Raw genomic sequence first — 23,869 nt, forward strand, 5'->3', positions numbered from 1 at the left:
TTGTGTAACTCACATATTTAAATATGCGATATGTGTTTGAAATGTTCAGCAGCATAAATACATTCAATCCAAATTGTATGGGTTGTAGATTATATAGAAATATACAATCTGCCATAACATTAGCACCACTGACAGATAAAGTGAAAACTTTGATTATCTTCCTCTACAGTGGCTTTTGTCAAAGGGTGCATATATTAGGCAGCAAGTAAACCGTCATATGTTGGGGGTGAACCACTTGGACAAGGGCAAAATTGTGATGGCTAGACAACAGGGTATGGAGTGGTCAGTACCCACCAAAACCGCTCCAAGAAATGACTACCAGTGAAAAGGGGACAGGGTCATGGGCACTTAAGGCTCACTGATGCGATCCATGAAGGCCCCACTTACAGGACTAAAAGGGTCTGCTGCTAACGGCTCGGTGCCAGATACCACGGGACACCTTCAGAGGTCTCTTGTGGCGGCACGAGGGGGATCTACTCACTCTTAGGCAAGTAGTACTAATGTTATGGCTGATTGGTGTACTTCTCCAGTGTAGCTTCGTTGTGTCACAGTACCTCAGTAAAGATGTGTGATAAGAAGTGAGGACAGGATTTCTGGATGCTGAGAATTTCACAGTAATGTGAAATACAGCCACTAGATGAGCTATTCTGACATCTGCTTAATGTAAATATTGTTTTTAAAATTGATTTTTGTCACATGGTAGAAATTTCATATTCTCCTGTTGTGTTCTTTACATCATTCTCGTGTTGTATTTAATATGATTTGGCAATGCTGTCCTGAAATGTCTGTGTCTATGGAAAACATGTACAATTACACAGCAGACTTCATAACGTTTGAATTCTGTTTGACACAAAGCACAGGACACATGGGCTTGTAAATGTCATAAGATTTATTATGAATAGTCATTATGGTTGTCTCATTAATCTAGCATATTTCATCATTACTTTATTACTGTTCTTTCTTTTAAACATGGTGGACAATTAGATTTTAATGCAGCCCAAAATGTACAGGCGATATATAACTTAAACTTTCTCCATAGGGAAAATGCAGATTTTTATATATTTATATATAATATCAATGTAGAATGAGGTCTAAATGGTCCCCACCACATCATACAGTATTAAATATGGTCCCAGAAAATTAAGGAGGGAGGGGAGGGGTGTCAAGGAAATCAACATGAACCAAAAATTGCAATCTACATGCAAAACCAGGCAACAATATAATCTTCAAAATACACAAACGTATATGTGAATGCGTGCATATACATCACATATTTATATATACACATACAGACATATTAAAAAAAGAGAGAGAAAAAAAAAAACTACTAAATATTACAAAGGTCAGGCTAAGTTTTTCTTTTTGTTTACTGAAAATGAAGCACAGCATGTCTCGTTCTCTCTTCCCGTCACCAAATATAGGGAAAGGTTTTCACATCTGAAGTGGACTGAAGCGCACCAATGCTTCCTCTTTTCTCACCCAGGCATGTGAAGCAAAGCCTCTGACTGGCGTGGTTTTGTAGCAAGTAGGGGCTGGAAGTTAAAAGCAGGGCATCACAGTGTTCTGGTTGAAACTGATAGTACATTGCAATGAGACACAGTACGCTGTACCACCGTTAGTAGCTTTTCTCATGCTGTAGTTGCAACACTAAGTAAAATGTGGGTGAGAGTCTGGACAGAGAAACGATCGCTGCATGATTACTGTAGGATTACTGTGAGATAACTGTGGAAAGGGTCGTAGGGAGACGACATGAATGGATGTTAAGTTGTGAGGTAAACAGGATACAGGATAAACTGGGTATAGGGGATTACTAAAGAGGAAGATAAATTAAAAAGTTAAAAAATATAGATTCTGACACAGCCTAAACGCTCCGACAGACATAAATCACCTTCTCAAAGTATACGCACCATAGAACAGAAAACACAAAAACCTGTCCATGCAATTCTGCAAAGGATACAGAAAAGAGCTCTCACATACATCTAACATATATACTGACGTCCATCCATCCTGCTATAACTATTACAACTACAGGCTGCTTCTCGGTGTGAGCGAATGTCCATCAGAAGATGTCTTTTTGGAAAACGGATCGAGTCCGGTGGTGTATCGCCTCGGTACCGTGTGTGTTTAAGTGGAACAGACTGAAAATCTCCACAAGTTAACAACTGATAACAGCAACAACAACAACAACTTCATAACAATCAATCATTCTATTCACTAGAATGTAAGAATGTAAGCAGTTCTTAGCGTTGGATTGATTTTGTGGTTGTAGAAATGCCCAAATGGATCTTTTTTTTTTCCTGAATACTCTGCATGTTCCCAGAGCTCTCCTGGTTGTTCTGACTTCACTATAAAGACAGGCAGTTTAATCTGAAGGACAGCAGCAACTGCTGGCAAATGATCATTGTCTGTGGATGACTCAAAAACAAAAAAAGGACACGATCGGGGCGATCATGTATGTAATCCTTCCGAAAGTTCAGCTCAAACCACGTTTAGGCAGCAGAGGGCGCCATTGGACTTGGACCAGGGGCTAGGCACTTGTATGTTTCTTTGCGCGCGCGTCTGTGTGCGTGTACACACGGTCTCCGTTTGCCCAGTTTGAGGTCTGGTTATTACTAAGATTTTCTGAGACAATGACAAGACAAATGCAGCAAGCCAGATTTTCAATGGTTCTGAACATCTAGCTGCTTCTGTTGTTTTTTTTTCTTCTTTGTTTGCTTTTTTTTAATTATTATATTTTTTTTACATTTTTGTTGTGTTTTTTTGGTGACTGGATGAGAAAGCCTGATGCCTGAGAAGTTCCAGTACATTAGTTAATCTGAGGAAGGAGGAGGAGAAGGAAGAGGAAAGGACGGAGAGGCAGAGGAAGAGACGCTTCATTCTGAGCACTCCATTCACTCGTTAAGAACAGACACCCAGGACTTTAGCATTTGTTAGGTTTGTAAGTGCATCACACAGTCCCGCTTTATGTTTTATGAGTCTAATGACTGTGTAGTCGCACATTAACAATCCACGCTAGTAGTGACTGCTAGTAACTTCTAGTGATGTTATTCACTGATACAGATGCATTTCTGTAATTCTGTAATTACACATGTATATCAACTTCAGCATCAACAGCTAAGCAGAAGTTTATATTAATACGATCACCCTCATCTTATTACACATTTATAACCACACAAGAGAGAATCTGCTGTTACGGCTCTCGAGAGACACTTGTGTCTCTTAAAACTGAAGCTGATACACATGTATTTACATAAGCTGTACTGCTGTAATCCATCTGTAACTGTGAATACATCGCCGGTGGTTACGGTGTCGTTGCATGTATTATTAATGTGTAACTATACAGTTATTAGTGACAATACAAAGTGGGGCCCATTACACATTATGCAGTCGACCCTCTTCTCATACAGCTCTGCACTTAATGGAACACTGCAGTCAAAAAGGATGTTACAATAAATGAAAACAAGCTGCTACTAATTAGCAGTATGCAAATGACATGCTACCTGGTGGCTCGTAGGTTCCAGCTACCTTAGCATGTTTGGTTGAGCCGCTCCTTTAAAAGAACAGTTCCGTCAGAAATGCTAACGTTGCCAACAGTGAATGAAAAGAGAAAAGGGCCACCAGTTGGCGTCATTAAAAAAAGAAAAAAAAAGACAGAAAAAAATGACATCATCTAAATTGGAGGTGACTAGCTTCCATTCATTGTTAGCCAGCTTAGCATATTTGGTTGAGCTACTCCTTTCAGTCAGTAGGACTCCAACTCCTATGATTAAGCTCGCACTGATGAAGCCACTTGTACGACTCACATTTCATATGTTCTGTGCTGTATCGACTGTCATTTACTGTCACAAGGAGCATCCAGATGTTTCTCATGACCTGCAAGAGATGTCACAACATGCAACCCACATTAGCAACGTTTCACACAGTTACTCTCGCTCTGCCTCAGGCTAGCTTAAGCGTGCTGACAGGAAAAGGCGGTACGGTCACCATAGTCACTGGGTTAAGCACCGTCTGCCCCACTAAACCCGCGTGATGGTGGGCCATCATCGCCGTGGGTTTCCCCACCACCGCCCCCTGCTGGCCTGCTGCTGCCGGAGTGCCGTTGACCTGGCCGTGGGTCTGGGGGTGGTGGGCCAGCGTGTGCGTGATGTGACCCACCATGGCCGACTGGGAAACGGCCACAGACTGCGGGTAGAGGTGGGCCACCGGGTGCACGGTAATGTGTCCGATTGGCTGGCCGCCTCCTCCAGAGGGCGCTATGTGAGCCAGGTGTTTGGGGGCAGCCGGCAGGACGTGGTTGACAGCCTGGATGACTGAGGCATGTGAGACGGAGGCGTGGGCAATGACGGTGGGCTGAGGTGGAGGAGCTGGGGCGATGGCTTGAGGGGTCACCGTTGCGGTCTGTGGCTGAGACGGGGCGGAGGAGGGAGGGACCGAGGGCTTATGATGAATGGCGATGTGCGAGGGGAGGATGGAGGAGGGTGGGGGAGCGGGTAGGCATGGGCGAGGCTCAGACGGAGCCGGCTGGGGCCGGGCAGCCGAGGGTCGAGGGGAAGACAGAACATCATCTTCTGCATCCTGGTCAAAGTTGTCTTCACCTTCTGTCGGAAGAAAGAAGAAAGACATCAAGTGAGGGTTTATTTATTTATCTTAAGCCTGTGATATATGTTCATCACAACTGTGTATTTACTGGATTTACAAAACGCTCAGTAATACAGCACAGAATGACGTGCCGGTATGTTGTTTATTAATAAACATAATATTCGCCTTAGCAATACCCTTCCTTTTTCCTTTCTTTCCTTTTTTCTATGTATTTGGTACAAACCCATTCGTAGCTCCCTCAAGCACTAACAATGCTCCCAACACTAGGAGGGTAAGGACAAGTGTTCTCCAATACACGCAATGCCAGCCACCACCTCTGACCCATTATTGCCAGTCAGCAGACACACGGAGGAAAGCATCAGGTCCCCTGCTCCACCTCACCAGCTCACAGACAGATGTGCCAACATCACTTAAGAGTAACGAGGGGAGAGAGCGCCATCTACCCATCTGGAGAGTGCATGGCCTATTGTGCTCGCGCAGACTCTGGCTTCTGATGGCAAAACGGCATGACTCAGGAATCGAACTTGCACTCATTTTAAACTGCCACCAACACAACGGCACTGTACAGCTAAAGAAGCTTGGACTTCTTGCCAGTTCTGTCACGTCAGCTAATGGAGCGCACATTGGCTAGCATCAGATGGATTAAAGGGGGAGATCTGTTCTACCCACCCATATAGAGCAAAGTCATATATGACTCTGACATCAAAATGGACCAATCAAACCAATCAAGGTACCACATCAGTGTTTCAGTGGTTTTATGTTTGCTGTATGTACCATTTGAGAATGGTAGCTGTACCATTTCATGACTCACAGCCATTAAATTTTCAGTACCTGATGCTGTAGATGTTGAGGCTTGATCATCCTCTGGCTGGACAGTCTGGCGGAGGATGCGGTCGATCTCCATGATGTCCATACACTGGCTCAGCTCGTTCTTCAGTTCAGCCAGTCTCTGCTGGGTTGCAATCTTCTCTCTTGCCAGACGCTCCATCTCATGCTCATACTCCTTTTCCTTGCGCTTCAGCGTCTGCATCAAACAGATGAAAATGTGTTCATCATCTCCTCACATACCAAACACTCCATATTCCATATTTCCGGTTATCTCCTTCATTAAATTCCATATTCATGGTAATGCTTGTTCACACTCTCTGGTATGACACTGAACTTTGTGGGAGAGTTCTACTTTGTGCTTCCGTCACTTATTCTCCTTCATTTCTACCTCAGTAGTTTATCCTGCACTTCTGTCCACACAACCCTCTCCAGTAAACCCTGCCTTTTCCAAACACCATTACAAAAAGGAGGCATGGCCTACCACGACTAAATTCACAGCTTTCCATTTCAGCCAATAGGCTTGCGCCTGGGGAAAAAAAAAAAAAAAAAAAAACTTGCCTGACCACTTCTGCAAGGCACTTCCGCATTACCCTCTCAGCTGAATAGTCACAACACCTTAAAAAGTGCCAGCTTGTGTCTGTGGGTGTGTCTTCGCTAGGCACTTTGTTATGACATCTCTGTTAATGTTTTAACAAAGCAGTAAAAATGAAAGCTCCATGTACAATTAAAAGAGAGAGAGAGAGAGAGAGAGAGGAGGAACTGTTACATAGTTAAATAGTCTGCTGACCCACTTTTACTTTTGGTCAGCTGACAATGGAATATTAAACCAGGCAAGGGAAGCACAGGGGGTAAAGGAGTCAGTGGTGCTACAACGTTAACAAGCATCTTCTCCTTCCATTAAAGAACGCATTGATTCCTAGCCTGTAGGAAGGGCCTCGTATCCCAATGATTGGATAGAGCACCACTGAGAACACTGCTTCCGGAGTTCCACTACTCCACAGCTCAATGCTGGAGGGGGGCTTTATACCCCTCTAGCCATAGCAGACATTAGACAAGATGCTAATAGGTTCATGTTTATGTGTTCCAGAGTGTCCTATTTTATTTACAATACTTCTCTACGGGGACTAGTCAAGCTGTGTGTGTGCATTTGCACATCTGTGTCAGCAATGGGTGTAGTCCAAGTAAAATTGTCAAATACATTCATTACAAGAGATGTCTACAAAACTATATATGTATCTCTCTATCTAATATATATATATCTCATCAAATTGATCAAATTCAAGATTGATCATTGTTGGCAGAACAGCCAGCTATAATTTAGCTTTACTTTAAAATCAATATATAAAGACGTTGATTTCTATGGATCGTCATAACGGCTATTAGAGCTGAGCGTTCGTCTTACATCGCAAGTGGCAATTATTAGGGTCCATGCACTGCACACTATTATGAAGCCAGTAGAGCACAACAATGGGTAAAGACTGTAGATGATAGACCGACCTTATTTTTAATAGATGTGGGTTTTTAAAAGTGACTTTTGGTCATAACCTGAATTTGCATAGCTGCTAAAAGTTTATCCTTTTAATTAAATTTTTATGTTTAATTTTTATTTTTTAAAACATATTGTTTTAAGAATATCCTTTGTTTTAATTATATGTTCTTAATTTTATTTATTTTATCTCCCCATATGACATCTAAATGTGGTCCTAAGTTTTATCAACTTTAAAAAAGTTTGCTAGTACAGACATCCAAGGACTGATTAACAGATTAAAGGCTGGTCTTACTTTTGAGGTAACATTTTGCTTAGTTAGAGCTCAGTAACTATTTTCTTCTTAATGCTTTTAAAATGCATTTTCTTTATGTAATTTGCTAAAATATTCATGTTAAAATCACTTTAAAATCACTTAAAATTCATGTTAACATTAAGGTTTACTATTAGGAACGAAGCTGTCTGAACCCACACTCCTGCCACCTTTTTCACTGCTCATGGGTTTTTATTATTATTATTATTATTATTATTATTATTAATAATAATAATAATAAAAACAACAATAAGAATAATAATCAGTACAATGGAAGAATGTTACCCAAACTAATATGGTCACATGCAGGCAGGAAAACACTCTGTCCTGAGAAAAGCTGTTTAACCAACCCCCCTTCTCTGCCCTCCCCCAAATCTGCCAAAACTTGGTGCACGTGATGGCCCAAACACACTCCTAACAGCCTGCTTCCTCCTCCACCCCCTACTACTGCTCTCTCTGCCAAAGAAACTTGCGGACGGCACGACCATTTTGGCACCAAACGAACAAGATCCTACTAGGTTACGTGGGTTGCTATGCACGATTGTGTGTGTGTGTGTGTGTGTGTGTGTGTGTGTGTGTGTGTGTGTGTGTGTACGTATGTGTATGTGTATATCAGTCGGAGGCTGAGTGGAAGGCAGACTGAGTGTGTGAGGGAAGACGGGGCAAAGGGGAAAAAAACAGCATGTGAGAGCTAAAAAGAGAAAGAAGCCATGCAGAGAGAGAATGAGTAGTTTTATAGTATTCCAGAAGTGTGTGTGTGTATGTGATTATATAACACAGACATTAAGGGAGTATGAATGCAACTGGACGGTGCAGCGGGTTTGATAGCACACATGCAACTGCCCTTGTGAAGCTTGATCCGGGATTAGCGAGATTGGGCTGTCTGGCCAGTGGGACTGCCTTAAGCCTCTTCACACAGCAACTCAACATGAGAGGCATGCGCACACACACCCTAACCCATCTTCTTATGCCAAATAATGCATTCTGTTACAATATAAAACACTTGCAAGCAACATATTTTACTGGAAGACTTCACTGGAATAAAGTAGAGTAGCTTTCATGGACAACGACTTTTGGTATGAAGAACCTTCTGAACTGGAGGAAATAAGCTGCTCGATTCATAAAACCTAAAACTCTTTTGTTCAAAGCATTTGTGATGAAGTCTAGCAAAAAAACATAAATGGTTTAATTTAGTATTCACTATTTATATGTGTGTACGATCACACAAAAGCGGTGCATAAAATTTACATTATGATGTTGAATATGGGTATATTGTTTATAAATACAAGCTGCAATGACTAATTGACTTAGTCGACTGAACTGCAGATTAAATCGCATAATCAGAACAGTGTGGGGTACAGTTTTACTGCTGCTGGTCCCATGGTGCTGGGCAGTGGTGGCTCAGCGGTTAGAGCTCTGGGCTATCGATGACAGGGTTGCAGGTTTGATTCCCGGGCTCGGCAAGCTGCCACTGTTGGTCCTTTGAGCTAGGCCCTTTACCCTCTCTGCTCCCCGGGCGATTGAATTGGCTGCCCACCGCAGTGGTCACTGTGCGCTCACTGCCCCTAGTTCACGTGTGTGTGTGTGTGTGTGTGTGTGTGTGTGTGCGCGCACCACGGATGGGTCCAATGCGGATACATGTTGACAAATACTTGCACCTTTACCTTCACAGTAATAATTTAGTAATAATTCTGGACACAGAACTGCAGTGAAAAGGTACAGAGCGAGCAGCTGTCGGTCATGTAAGCGGAGTGTGTGGATAAAACGTTGCGGTTTGCAAACATTGAGTCATGAGAGCCATAAGGCAACACATCGAGGACGGCCACACATCTGCAGCGACATCACAGAGAGTTCTTTTAGTGTGAGGCGTGGGAGTCTCATGTGGAGTGAGGTTAAAAAGGAGAAATCCTCAAGCAAGTCAACATCAGAGCGACTAACTTCACTATTAACTTGTAACGTGTAACAGAATGAAAGAAGAAGAGGGGAAAAAAGAGCGCGAGAATGTGTCAAAATAAGTCGCGAATACAAACAAACTGACACACAAAATACTTTGAAACTGAAGTTAAAATGTAGCTCACATTTGTCTACCCTTTCCCCTTTTTGCTAATTCAGAACATTATGGGAAACCGATGAAGGGAAAACAGTTTTAGAAAACTTAAACTTAGATTTAGTTTTGGTATATAATACATTCATCGTTGCACAGCCGTATTTTTAAGTTAAGTTAAGTTTATATAAGCAGGAGTGTTTATTAAAACAGTACATTTTTGAAGAAGTATTATGTTTTTATTTTCATTGTCTTTAGTGTCAGTTAGCAAATGCATAAAACAACATCAAGCTAAATTTAAAAGCTGATAGCTACATAAGAGTCATTTGGTAATTGAGTGATTCATAATTCATTATTTGATTCGACCATCAACTAACGACATTTAGAATACTAGTTTGTTGCAGCCCAAGTTACAAGTGGAGCAAAGTTAATAAAATGCAGATATTTTAACACTGTAATCAAATATAACAAACATTTAAACAGTTTTTTTCTGTTAGCTTTTGTTAAGTTAAAGCCATCTTGTTAAAACTGTGTTACTTGTTATTTATTTAGTAGTTAAACAACTAGAAGCAAATCAGATTACTACAGAAAGCCTCTGGATTAGGTCACAGATTAATTTGTTTAAAGTGTTCAGTAACCTGTACTGGAATACCAGAAACAACCCTGTCGATAATACACATTCAAGAACAGGTCTGCAAGAAAAGAACCAGAGTAAAAAGTACAACACAGTTCATGCTTCGTTTAAATGTTTTGATCTTGAGTAGAACGCTTTCGATGCTGAACTGGGGGATCAATTTTGAGGAAGCGCTAAAAGCCCCTCTAATTGTGCAACATTCTGGACAGTCTTGCTGCATATTAAGCAATGCAATCAAAATGTCGGTCACAGCATAAACACCAGCCCGCAGGTGATTGTCTATTTAATTATCAGTCCCTTTTATTTGTACAGTGGTGGTCAGAATCACGATCACCTGCTGGCTCTTCGCTTATTCTGTTCACTATTAGCATGCTAATATGGATACATGGATATATACACATATATATTTGTATATATGTACACACACACACATACACACAGAGTTTCTGAGATTCAATGGTTCATCAACATCAGCATAATCCCAGAGTAACATGACATGCATGCACTGATACAAGCATAGACCACCACATGTTGCCACCACATGTTTATGACCGCTGGTTGGGTTGTAGTGGTAACTCAGTGTGTGTGGGTACACCTGCATGTAGACTACACCTCTAGCATCAAATGTGGTCAAACCTGATCTATGACATCCCACGATGATGAAGGGACAGGACACAAGTGATCATGGCTTGTGTCTGACAACCCTGTACTCGCGGGACAGTTTTGGCATGCTCAGCCTTTATCCATGTTGCTCAATGTATTAGTACAGCTGCATACATACCTATAACCCATTAAAGTTCTATTCAGGAGGTATGCTAATGTTTATGAGGGACCAAATATCTGAAAGACCATCAATGCTTGGATAGAAGTTTTGTTGGACTGATATTACAATGGGAATCAAGATTGCAAAGAGAACCTCAGAACATCTTCAAGTTCTGTTGTTCTTCACTTTTCTACATTTTAAAGTCAATCTACAGATTAAAATAAAAAAAAATAAAAAAACACAACAACAGCACAATCTCAGGCCAAAGGTGCTTTGGGTTAATGGATGCGACCTGCTCTTTGTTGAATGATCTCTTTATTTAGCCAAGTAATACAGTAAAACAATTGATTTGATAATCCAACTGGAAAAAGGACGCTTGTAAATCTTTGATTACAATCGGTGCGAATTTCCGGTACAGGCCCACTGTACTGTTCCACAAACAAGGCACGGGTGCACGCTGCTGCACCGCTCACGTCCCGGAGTAGCAAGACACATTTTGAATAAAGGTGCTTGAAAGGGTTCTTTAAGTGATGACATAAAGGAACCACTTTTGGTGCCATAAAGAAGCATGTTTGTAAAAAGATGCACATTCAAGAGAAGGTTCTTCTCCCACATCCTGACTACAAATATGGTTCTTTATGGAACCAAAAGTTGTTCTTCAATGGCATCATTGAAGCACCTTTATTTTTCAAAGTGGGGGAAAAAATGTGGGAAAACATTTTGAAGTGTGTATAAAAATCGCTGGGGGTGTCATAGTGGTTCCTGCGTGTAGACTGCATCTCCAGCATCGCATTTGGCCACAACCTGATCTGTTGACCCTGATGATGAATGGGCAGGACGTGTGTGTGTGTGTGTGTGTGTGCATCATGGCTCATGTCACACGGCCCTGCGTGCACGTTTGGACATGTTGGCGGTTTGCCACAGGTCAGTTTTGGCACGCTCGGCCTTTTGTCTCCAAGCTAGCGACCAGACAGCACCATTGAGTCCCATGGGACGTCACCACGGCAACAGCTGGAACCCGCCAGTCTCCCTGGCAACGGAACAGAAAAGGAGCAGCGTGGGGGTTGAGGAGGGGTGGCGGAAGGCGGACCCGAGCGTGTGCGGGTAATGTGATTGGACTACACGACCTCCGGCGTGTTCCGCACCTCGCCGTCTCTCACCCACCCCCTTCCCCTTTTGCTTTTTAATACACTCCCGCCATCATCTCCGCTCTCCCTCTGTAATTACAGTCTGCCCATGTTCTCCTTCTCTCGCCACAGACAGACGAATGATTTGTCCTTGGTGACAACTCATTCAGCGCTCCATCCCATAAATGGCGAGACACGAGGAGGTAACCGTGTGTTAAACAATGCTGGATGGATCGTCTAAACAATACGCAGCCGTTCTGCTGCAAGTTAACACGCAGAGCAAGCGTGACCGTGAGGCAGAGAGATATGAAAAGCTATTTGAGTCAATTATTTCCCAGCTAATCAGCTGATCTGCGCTGTAGAGAGTAGAAGGTTTAGCGGCTGGGCTTATTACATCAGCAGTGAACACATTCTCGCAAACAGCACGGTCAGGGACTCCCCGCTGTCCGCTGACCACTGGTCATGCCCTACACCATCTCCTTGGTAACACAGATACGTACAAGGGTAGTCGAAGAAAATGCGCACCATACAACAGGCTGGCCAGTCAGGGAAGAGCAGGTGGGCAAACAATCTCTGCGAATGAATGAAGACTTCAAATAGCAATCCTATTATATTCAGAGGTGCCGTTATTTATATCACCATATCTGATTTGTTTTGGGTTCACTGGTCCCTACACACTCACTCTCCTTCTCTCTCCGGTACCACCCCCCCCAAACAAGGCTACAGCTTTCAGCCGACGCACCAGTAAGCATGTGCGACAGTGGCACGGTGTGTACTGAAGTCTGGCACGCTCGCAGCGAGAGGCAGGCAGGGAGAGAGCACGAGTGAGTGAGGGAGAGCGAGAGGAAGGGGAAAGGAGGGAAGGAGGGATAGGCGGAGCTTGTCTAGAGCAGAAGCTGACGGCAGCACACTCGCGCTCACCATGTGCTCATGACTCACGTGGACTGGGGAGCAGGCAAAGAAGGAGGGAGGGAGGGGCTAGGAGAGAGAGAGAGAGAGAGAGAGAGAGAGAGGCAGGACGGGAGGGCAGGAGCAGTAGAATCTCAGTCTCTGTGCTAGTAGAGGAGAATGTAATGTAATTACATGCAATTTGGTTGATTCGTGGCCTAAATTCTACAAACACCCTTCCCTCCGAATAGCCTTTATACATCACATATTAATGATAAAGTTAGTGTATGTCATCATATAAATACACAGACTTACAATCAGGCCAAACTCAATCAGAACAATGCTGCATGTTTCTCCCTTATGATTAATTGTGCATTGATGCAGAATTACCTTCACTCTTAAACATACAGGTGCTTTAAATGGTTCTTGGAGTGACGCCAAAGAAAATGCACTTTTGGTCCGATAAAGAACCATAACAGCGCAGGACCTTTTACTTTAATGTAAAGAACCTTTGTAGTCCAAGTTTTTGGACCTCTAAAAAGGTCTTCTCACTCTCAGACCTGTATTACAAACATGCCTCTTAATGAAACCAAAAGTGGTTCCTCTATGGCATCCCTCAAAGACCCATTTAAAGCATCTTTAAGTTTAAGAGTGTTCATGTAGCGCGGAGAACCTATGAAAACCGCTAACCATCGATGCCTCTGTTCATGCTCAAATTCATACACTTCCTTCTGATGGTCATTCACTACAGATTTTGCTGAGATTAACACAAGCTGCATGAACATGAAGAGGCACACAAGTAAAAGTGCAGAAATGAGAATCAGAAGAATGACCCGCGATAAAGATAATGACTAAGCAAGGTCTTCCTGAAAGGATCGAATCAGGCCACTGTGGCATATGTCTATGACACTATTCTGCCAATACTGCTTTGGCTGTGTGAGGGTGTGTGGGCGGGAGAGGGAGAAAGAGGGAGAGAGAGAGAGAACGCAAATGAAAGTGGCTGAAAAATCCAAATCCTCTGTGGCTGTCTTTTAAAAACGGAAAGGAAAGAACCTGGTCACGAATCTCCATCCTTTTGCACCCTTGAACTAAATCGGACAGAATTTTAACATCTTGTCTCCTTTATTCCCGTCCATCAAATCTTAACTCAGGCAATTCAGGTCAGTCGAGCACCTTTCACCAGCAATCCGACCCTCAATCATCATGATCATCATCATCATCATCTCATCCAGTTTTAAACATTAACCTTTACAACAACCTGCATAATCCAATGGCGTCCACATTGGAGACGCTTCAACTGGGACAAGATCAGAGTTCCACAAACATGGCATCCACTACAGCAGCCCCAAGGGTATTAAATGCATGAAAGAAAGCTGTGAAAATCTGCTTCAGCACACACACACACACACATGTTTTGGGCCGACGCAGCAAACCGAACATGGCTTCAAAACCGCAGTGCTAAATCCACACTCAGCTCCTTCTTTTGTCACCACTTTTTTGTTTCCCCTTTAATTTTTTATGAATCGTTGCCAATTCCCAGTAAGTAGGTCTTTCCCCTGTCGCGTGACAGCATCGTCAACCTGGGGTGGCAGGCACATCTCCCTCTAGGGCTGGGTAATGTTGTTGTAATCATGATAAATGACATCAGAGTAGAGGTTGCTGTGATAAATATTGTTAATGTGATAAACAACAAGCATTTAAATGTAGTATGGATATCATCAGATATCATCAGTACTTCATTCATACTTCACAACATCAGTACTTGAACAGCTGCATATTTCACCACAGAAATCATAAGTAGTCAACTTTAACTGGATATAGAAGAAGGATTTTTAATAGCCGCTTCAAAGTTTTGACATATTATTAGGGTTGGACAATATTGTAAAATCGTAAATGGCAATGGTAAAAATACTGTATCACGATATTAATAGACTTTCTTTGTGACACACAATATTTATCACAATACATGTAATCCCAGACTTCAAACATCAGTAGCGACAGATTCTTATAAACTACTATTCAGATACTCTCCCGTACTGAATACAGTGATTTTTACTCAACTTCTGCTGCTCTTCCGCCAATTAAACCAGTCTAATTACACTGTTAGTAATGAAACCTGCTGTTGATGAGTGTTTATTAAGCACCAACAATATCCTCGATATCACAATAACAAAATTGATCACGATACGATCAAATATCGTCATATTGCCCAGCTCTACATATTATACACCTCTACCCCCAGTAGGTACAGTTGCAACTGAAATTCACCCCAAATTAGGTTCATTTGCAAACAAACTTTCAGCTGCTTCTAATAAACCTGTAAAAACAAGAACAACTGAAATATCTCAACACAACTATCAGAACAGGCGATTTCTCTTTTTAATATAATCAAAAGCTTCATTAGTTGCATCAGGTGTGCTTGAGATAAACCACATCACATACCTGGCCTTGCTAGGGGTTTGTTCACTGAGACGTTTGATTGTATGTTAGAAATATGGCCAAGTCAACACCTGATCTGTGATCTGTGGCCAGATCACTGCCTTATACGAAGATCTGCTCAAAACCATATAAATAAGCCACAGAGGTTTTGGGATTCTGTTCTGCAAAGCGATGAAACAAAACTGGAGTTTCTTGGCTGATGCTATTGATCAGCGGTATGTCTGAAGGAGAATGAATGAAGCATTCGATGCTCTGGGGCTGCTTTGCTTCCACCGGCACTGGAAACCTGCAGCATGTGCAGGGCGAGATGGATTCAATCAAGTATCAGGAAATCCTGAGATTATAAATTGGAATATTTAAATTAGTCTTGTTTGATTGGTTTATGGTAAGTGGTACAGTTTGCCAATAAGCCTAATATGCAGTGGGGGTTGAAGAATTTCAATTGCAACTGTAGTACCTGCAAGAACTGTATAGAAACACACAGGTGACTAAATTCTGACGTCAGTTTATTGATCTTATTTTATCCATTCATTTTTTACCCGTTGTACCTCCCAAAGCTGCCTAAATAGTTCATTTTTGGCGTTTTTTCATCAAAAACCTTTCAAATATGTTTTCCACAGTTTTCCTGACACCACGGTTTCTGGCATATCCTATACATTCCAGCTTGGTTGTAAACAACAGAAACTTGATACACATAACAAATTGTAGCAAATACACACACAGACAGCTGGCAGAACATGCCCTACCTGGATGTAGCGCAGAGCACTTCTAAGCACACTCAGGTTGGACGTTTTCTTCTCGTCCACGTTGGGGACGTTCTTCTTCAGCGTCTCAAAACATTCCTTTAGATGTGCTCGTCTAGGGCAGACAAACAGAGCAGGTCATAAATAATAAATGTGCTCCTTGTTCTGACCAGGTTGTTATGGAATGAGATGTGATGCCCGAGTTCACGTGGCAGGTTCAGATGATATAGTACACATTCCTTCGCCTGTGCACCGCAGAATATTGCACACATTCACAAACATCTTGACCTCACAATCACTCTGGGTCAAATTTAAGAATGGGGTAACTGGTACGGCACAGGCTGATCATATAGTAAGCAAACAGAGAAAGCTTCCGGGGAAATTTTGAGTAGCTGTGGAATATATTTAAATACCTCAGCATTCTTACCTGAGATATAAAGTTTCTTTTGAGGATATATATTTGTGTATGCTGCCCCTTTCTAAAGCCACATCAACCACTTAACTAGAAAGAGTCTTATGCCATCTCGCATTACTTAAAAAAACAAACAAATAAAAAAGTTATTTTGGTAGAACATGCTTCTATTTCTGATCACCTAAGAGTTGTAACAAATACAAAAAAGGTGACTGAGTGTCCACTCACCTGTTCTTTTCTAGCTTATTGTGCACCTCCCTAGTTCCAGCCCTGTAAGCACATGATTGATGCATTTAGGTTAGAACTGGAGCTGCGTACAAGTAACCAGGACTTAGATAGCATTTGCTAAAACTTCCTTGCTCATGCATTCCTCCAGGCCTCCTCACTTTTTTCTGATAATAATAAATACAAACCAACTGTATTTTCCACTATTAATAGCAGGGTTTAAATGATTAATTGATTAATCAGTCCACTGATTATTCAAAATGTATCTGGTGTAACGGAAAAGGATAATTTAGCTTTCAGGGTTTAACATACAGCTGCAAAATACGATGACAAACCTTGCTGTTCTGTTGTTCTATTAGCTAAATTAACACACATCTAACTAAAAAGCTGTTTTTAACTTCTGGCCGCGTTGGGAGTATTTTAGTAGGGTTAGACGGATATAACATTTTGCACTGGCCACTCAGACCACCACAATCCATCTTATTAAAATGATACGTTTTAGGGACAGACAAAAATGAACATTGCGTTTATTATGAACAAGCCCACTTCAGTGCCAGAAATGTAGTTCTAACGTTCAAAAACACATCACATCCTTCACAAAATCTTTCTTCACTACTCTGAAATATTTGAAAATATTTGGGAATGTCAAAATTCCACTGGTTTAGTGGTTTGTTTGAAGTGGGAAAACCAATCTGCAGGCTCTGCAGTTATAGTGCTGCTGTGGCCAGGGGCATCAGGCAATACGAAATGTCTACCTGTGATCTTAATTACTCAACACTGAGCTTCTTCTGCGCGTTTTCTCACCCATTACGCTCATGCTGTGCAGCTAGGTAAGTTCGCTATTGTACAGCTTTCTTGCAACCATCCTGTTAGCGGATGTTAAGGTGAAGTGTTGATATGTTTTTGACTAGGTGAGTGGGTTACAACCCTGCACTGCATTCGCTGCCATCTGTAGCTTCCATATTTCAATCAATTGATGTCAAACAAATGTCACTAGGTCAACTAATCGATGGTGTTGCAAATAATTTTCACTATCAATATCATCAGTGTTTTTGGTTAGTTGTTTGCTGTCATAGTTAAAATGCACACTTCTATGCCTTAAATGTTTAAAAACAGAAAAATGTAAATGCTGATATTCAAAATAAACAGCAGCAGCGACTGCAAACCAACAAAGCCAACAATTCATTCAATAAGCTAGGTTTGCCACACACAATCACACGTAATGAAGTGGCTCTCTCACCCTCCGGGGCGCCTCTTCCCCTCAAGACTGCGGGCATCCTCCAAGGGTGTGCCATTGGTCCGCGTGGGTTGTGTGGCTTGGCTCTGTGTGCTCTGTGGGTGGACCAGAGCAGGTTGGGGCAGCAGAGCATGTTGGCCTGGGGCTGCAGGCTGGGTAGTGATGATGGGTGCAGGGTATGGCTGCAGCAGGGCTTGCGGCTGCTGTTTAGGGCTGTTGCCTGACTGGGGCAAGCTGCTGGTCTCTGCCTTAATGTGGCTGACCAGCTGCCGATGTTGCTGTTGCTGCGGCTGCTGTGGGGGAGAGTGTACGTCCTTCCCTGTGGGGCTTAGTAGAGAGGCGGCTGGAGGCGATAGAGCCGCAGCTAGGGGAGTTACCACAGGCATGGTGGAAGCTGTGTGGAGTGCTGGTGTGGCCTGTAGGGGGGGTGCCGCAGGGTTAGCAGAAACCATGGGAATGGGGATGACCGTGATAGGAACTGGTGGCGGGAGAGGAGGGGGTGGAGCCGGCGCTGGCGGATGGTGCTGGTGGCGGTGGGGTTCCACCTGCGTCTCGTCAGCCCAGGTTACATGGTTGATCTGCACTGGCTGGATGAGTGGAGCAGTTATCTCAGGTCGCTTCTGCTCTGCCCCACGAGAAAGGAGGGCCTTCTCTCGTCGCTCCTCTTCTTCTGTAAAGAAAGAAGGTAACGGTTATGGCTATGATGCTGATGGTTTAACAGATCAATTACTGGACTACATGATATTTTCTCTATTTACCGATCTTGTGGTGTGGCTGCAGGTTTTTAATCATCTGTTTAATCAACTGTTGAAGAGTGAGGCTAACCAACTAAAGCAAGCAGAACCAGGTGTGCTCTTGCTTGTTAGGAATGAAACCCTTCATGATCAGAGGATCGCTGATTTAAATCCCGGGTCATGCTGCTTCCCATCAGCAGCCGGGAGTCAGAGAGAGCACAAGTGGCCTTGCTGTCTTAGGGGAGAACTGATGGCACTTCCTCCCCACATCAGTCCTAGTCTGAGGTTGGTCGGCACAGGCGTCTGTTAGCTGTTTTATCGTAGCTGGGAGGCTGCACTTTCCTCGAAGTGCACTGGCTGCATTGTAATGTTTCATCAGTGGGAGTTTGGCGTCACATGTAGTCTTCACCCTCCTAGTGTGGGGGGCACTGCTAGTGATGGGGGAGTTGACAAACAGGGATTCTGACTTTTCAAATTTGGTAGAAAATGGGGGTAAAATGTGAAATTATAAAAAAAAAAGACCACACCATTCCTGGATAAGAATCCTCTCATATAATCTACTGGGTTTCATAAGATCCGTTAGGGGTTACTATAAAAGGCTACATTATGACAGTTTTTGAATTACAGCTATTATATTTATATTCAATTTTTCCTAAGCACTGATAACTGATAAAATGTGTATTTATCAAAATATTACAATATGAAGGATTTAATAATATTTCCCCCTCAGATAGAACAAGCACAGTGAGCTTATGTTAAATACATCAAATGTGCACTTGTAAAACTAGTGGTCTAAAAGCTTTTGTCTTAAGACAGAGGCATGTCCTATCTCTTACGACTAGTCATGATTTCCAGACCCATCTTTTTCTGCTGATCTGCCACTTACAAATCACAGCTGGTGTCCAGAACAAAGTGCTTGAACTAGCAGAAACAATTCAGACAACACCTCCATGATGAGATGAGCCAGGGTGTTGGAAACTAACTGGTGTCTGAACGTAGGAGTCCTAGACAGGTTTACCATGGATCTCAACTTAACCAGGACATTACAAACTGAAAACTGACTCAAACACCGTGGGACAACAAAACTCAAAAATCATCCGGCTTTAAAACAGGTAAAGCAGGTCTGGTCAACAGGGGCCGAGAAGTTCTGGGCTTAGCGAGGGAAAGATAAGAGCTAGGAATCCGAATGTGCCTCTGCCTCTTTAAGAGAGAAGCCCTGGTAGTGGTCTGGCTCAGTCTCCAGCACAGGAGCCCTGACGTCATTCAGCAGCCTGCAGAAGAAGCAGGGGAATCTGAGGCCGGGCCAGGGCGTCTCATCCGCGGCCTGGACGAATTCTTCGATTGGCCACCTTCCAGTGATTGACAGCGCCGTCCATACAGTAGTGTTGTATCAGACGCCTTGAGGGCGGCTGCTTTTGTTCTGTTGGTCGGACTTTGGCGAGGGAGGGGAGGGGAGGAGAGAGGGGGGCGTCGCAGTTACCAAAGAACCTTTCAGTTGATGTCATCAGCACTATGAGACATGAGGTGTGATCCAGTGCTGCAGTATCTACGGCGCTTTTTGCGTCCCACTCGGAGGGAGTCGCTAATGCAACCGGCACTAAGAGGTGGCAGTTGCCATGGACGCAGGGAGACCAACAGACAGGCACATGGGAATCCTTGTCTGTCAAAGAACGACTGCAGTGTGGCAGCCGTTCAAAAGACGCCTCCCTCTCTCTAGCAAACGGTGGTAGAACAAGCGTTCAGCTTTACACGCTGAGTAAATGAAAAGCCGTAAAACAAATTCAGTCTCACACCCAGACAGGATTTCAACACAGGCTACACCAGTGGTTCCCAGTCCATCTATTTCCGTATTTTCATCCTGATAAATCCCTAAACCTGGATAACATAAGCATGAGTGAACGTCTTTCTCTCCTGTTGGAAAGACTTGACTTTTTGACTTCCGAGAAATCCTGCTTTGTGAAACTCAACCCTGATCCTAACTAATCAGTTAATTAACAAGCCCTTCCTGAGCTGAGCAGAGACTGGTAAAACAGGGGTATTACAAGGACCAGGAGCCACTGGGCTGCACCTTTTTTTTTCCTTCACCAATGTGCACTTCATACGGTAAAAGATACTCCACACCAGACTCTTACATTCACTGAAACTGGCAAATAAAGCAACGTCATTGAACAAACATGCTCCCTCACGCGAGGCTCAGGTAAGCTGTGTAAACAGCCACCATAGTGCGCGCCAACGAGAGCATGTCCCAGTTTTAAGTTTCCATTAGTGACGTTTCCGTGAAGGAGACTTCAACAAGCAGGGAGCAGATGGTCAGTACCGTGGTCCGAAGGACAAACACTCAAGAGGAGAACACGGCTCTCAATGGCCATGTGTTTCTGGCACAGCAGTGCCTGGTCTCCTGACATAGATTACACAGCCCGTTGTGATTCAGGAGAAAATGTGCCAACAGGACGCAGCCATTTAAGTTCCGCCCCTCCATTCCTCCTTCTTTCTCTGGAGCACATGCAATTACTCACACATGCGGAGCGCTCCAAACAAAGCAAGGAACCCACGCAAAGCTTTTATAGGCCTAGCTGCACAGAGCTGCGTCAACTGCTAGAACCCCTTTCAAAAGCATTTACAATAAATAAAAAAAAAAAGGGGGAAACAAAGACAACAGCCAATCCAATGTAATGACGGCGTAGTGCAGTGCAAAGATAAACACAGTGAACCCAATCCAACTTTGATTTTAATGTTTAAGACTATGTGTCAGAAAAGAGGCTGATCTGAACAAGCTTTCTTGAGCTGTTAAATTAAACATTTTATTATTAATATAACATGTATTATTAATGTTAGCTCGTTAAAACACTACATGCCAGTATGTGCCAGCCTAAACAAGGATAAACTGAGATTTATAATGACCAAACACCACTGAGATTGCTGATTAATCGGAGACTACAGTCTTCCAGACCCAGATTAAGCCTAAGGTACTGCAATGTAGTCTGTGCCTAGGCTGAATCCATGTAGGTAGGAAACTGGGCCTAATAAGTCTAATGCAGCTCTTACATGCCTTCTCATGCTTCTGTAGCAAGAAGATCTGCTCTGAAACCAAAATGGGGGAAATGCACAGCAAATTGCTACACCACACAAAATCGCTTCATGCATTTAGGCCTTGAAACAATCAGCTAAATCCCCCAAGGCTTCAGAGTGAACAAACTGTCCAGGAAAATCAAGGGAACATCAAGGGAAAATCTTGATTTCATAAAGCTTTCTTTACATGAAACCTGCAACACTAATGCCTTTGTAAGCTTCTACTTAACATACTAATATAATCATTCCTCCCATTCAGAATATTGCTGGGTGCAAAGCTTTTGCAGTCAATCATAGAGGAGTCTTCAATGCTTCTGAAAACTGCAGTCCTAACCTTATGACTCAAACTTGGTGCTTACTCCTTTTTTTGCAGGGGGACAAAGTCCCAGTAGTTCCTACAATCAGTGGAAAAGTTAACCAGGGTTTGGAAGAATGTGTGACCAGGAGCATTAGCTTTCCTTCTGGCCACACAAACAGGCAAACAGGGCAGTGAGATGGTACCTGGTGACTGTTTAAGGTTGGCAGGAGATGCACACTATGCATAATAGGTCCATAAGTGTAGTAAGCCTCATTGTTTTCTTTGCAGGGGGCAAGGCCAGGCACACTCCTTTGACACACCCTGATTTCGAGTGACGTGACTGGGCTGTTTGGAGCAGATGGCTAGAGTACTGCCCCCCCCCCCCCCAGACTGCTCCTGAAATCCTTCTTCCAAGATATTCGACAAAAGGCAGAAGATTATTCTCATTTTGGAAAAGGAAAAAAAAGGAACAGTCAGTGCAGGCTGGGGAAGCTCTATGCAGGGGAATAAATGTACATTATATAACTCCTGCATAGAGAGAGGGAGGTGGAGGGGGGGTGTTGCCCTACTTTCTCCCCCGTTGTGACCCAAAGGAGGGGTAGGAATGGGGAGTGGAGGGGGGAGGAGGGGGGAGGGTCTGGCGCGCACGTGGCTGCAGGGGCGGTACCTCAGCACGCGGTATCCGCCGGGGCGTGGCCTGCTTGACACGTCACCTCAAGAACGAAACAAAAAAAGCTCCACTCCCAGATTGCAGAGATAAAAAAACAGACTGGAAATAATGAAGTATTTCACGGTTAAAAACAAGGGAGAGGGACCTACACGCGTAGACGTGCGCGGAAATATCACGATAGAGGGAACAGACCGGCCTTGACTCGAAAAGTCATGAGATATCCACTCGGCAATGTCATTATGTAAAAAAAAAAAAAAAAAAAAAAAAAAAGCCCCCGGTCTATTGCCACCGCCCAACACGCAGCCAGCAACGCCGTGCACTCACCGTGTGTAGATCAAAAACAGAAAATAAATAAATAATAAATAAGTCAATTCAGGGATTTTAAGTGGGATTTAATTTTTTTTTTACAAATGCACAGCGGTGTAATGACTGTAAAATAATGGACCACCTGAGCTGATTTTCGACTGAAAAAAAAAAAACTAAATAAAATCAAAATCATAAAAAACAGGATATAGCGCGCGCCATCCAGGAGAAGACGTGCAGCCGCCCACCGCAGCTCGCATAGTAGTGCACTAAATATAGACTGGATTTAACCCGGAAAGCAAGTAAGCGAAATGTGCCCTAATCGCACAAGCTGCCACCGACCACAAGCACGACTTCACACAGTTCAGCACAAAGAAGCGAGCATTCACCCCGAACACGGTGCGTGCCCACGGCTACGCTTTTAACCGTGCACTTCCCTGCAAACAGCTCACCCTGTGTCTGTGTGAAACGCCGGAGCTACTCGGGCTATTTCCCGCCTAGATGCATCCTCTTGTAATTCACCAACACAGATTTAATTCACTATATATTGTTTATTCATTCCTCCCCACCGGTAACCCCGTTCTCCCCCCTCCGCCTTACCACGTGTGATCTGTTGTTGCTGGGCTTGCCACTCCAGATACCTCGCCGCCTCCAACAGCGTGTCGATACTCATCTCGTACACCGATACAATGCGGTCTCGTTAAAGGAAAAAATGGCGAGCGAGGGTCCCCGTGTTGCGGATGCACGAGCTCGTTCGGTAACGGTGTAATCCGGCGGGGTCCGAAGACGGTCATATAATATCCAAAGCTCCGCCACGAAAAAAAAACCCTTCACACATTCATTACTCGACTTGCAACAAGATGGCGATGCGAGTAACAGAAAACACAACAAGTCGAAGGCAGACCGTTGAGGCCCCGCCCACTGTGGCCGCGGCTCCTCCCCTATACTACCAGCGAGCGAGAAGTAGCGCAGAGCACGCCTCACCGGAACGGGTCCGGATCCGGCGTTTTTAAGACACACAAACACCTGAAAGAAAGTCACACCGCTGTTATTGTTG

General features: G+C 43.5%; 1 protein-coding gene across 1 annotated transcript; it reads right to left on the reverse strand.

Moving 5' to 3' along the window:
• Window positions 1-869: 869 nt before the first annotated feature.
• Window positions 870-23,667, reverse strand: mntb (MAX network transcriptional repressor b). Its single transcript, XM_072662413.1, has 6 exons — window positions 23,413-23,667; window positions 17,742-18,408; window positions 16,505-16,546; window positions 15,868-15,979; window positions 5,431-5,623; window positions 870-4,598 (listed from the first exon to the last, which is right to left on the reverse strand). The coding sequence occupies exons 1-6, from the start codon at window positions 23,483-23,485 to the stop codon at window positions 3,940-3,942; spliced, it is 1,746 nt and encodes a 581-aa protein (XP_072518514.1). The 5' UTR covers window positions 23,486-23,667; the 3' UTR covers window positions 870-3,939.
• Between the last annotated feature and the right edge of the window lie 202 nt (window positions 23,668-23,869).

This window comes from Salminus brasiliensis, chromosome 18, assembly GCF_030463535.1.
Source record: "Salminus brasiliensis chromosome 18, fSalBra1.hap2, whole genome shotgun sequence".
Taxonomy (NCBI): domain Eukaryota; kingdom Metazoa; phylum Chordata; class Actinopteri; order Characiformes; family Bryconidae; genus Salminus; species Salminus brasiliensis.

Excerpts from the sequence above, each read along its gene's own strand:
- mntb (XM_072662413.1), bottom strand. The coding sequence starts at position 23,485 with ATGAGTATCGACACGCTGTTGGAGGCGGCGAGGTATCTGGAGTGGCAA. Across the intron at positions 16,547-17,741 it reads GGGAAGAGGCGCCCCGGAGG|GGCTGGAACTAGGGAGGTGC; the intron begins GTGAGAGAGCCA and ends ATGTGCTTACAG. Across the intron at positions 5,624-15,867 it reads GTGCTCTGCGCTACATCCAG|ACGCTGAAGCGCAAGGAAAA; the intron begins GTAGGGCATGTT and ends TGTTTGATGCAG.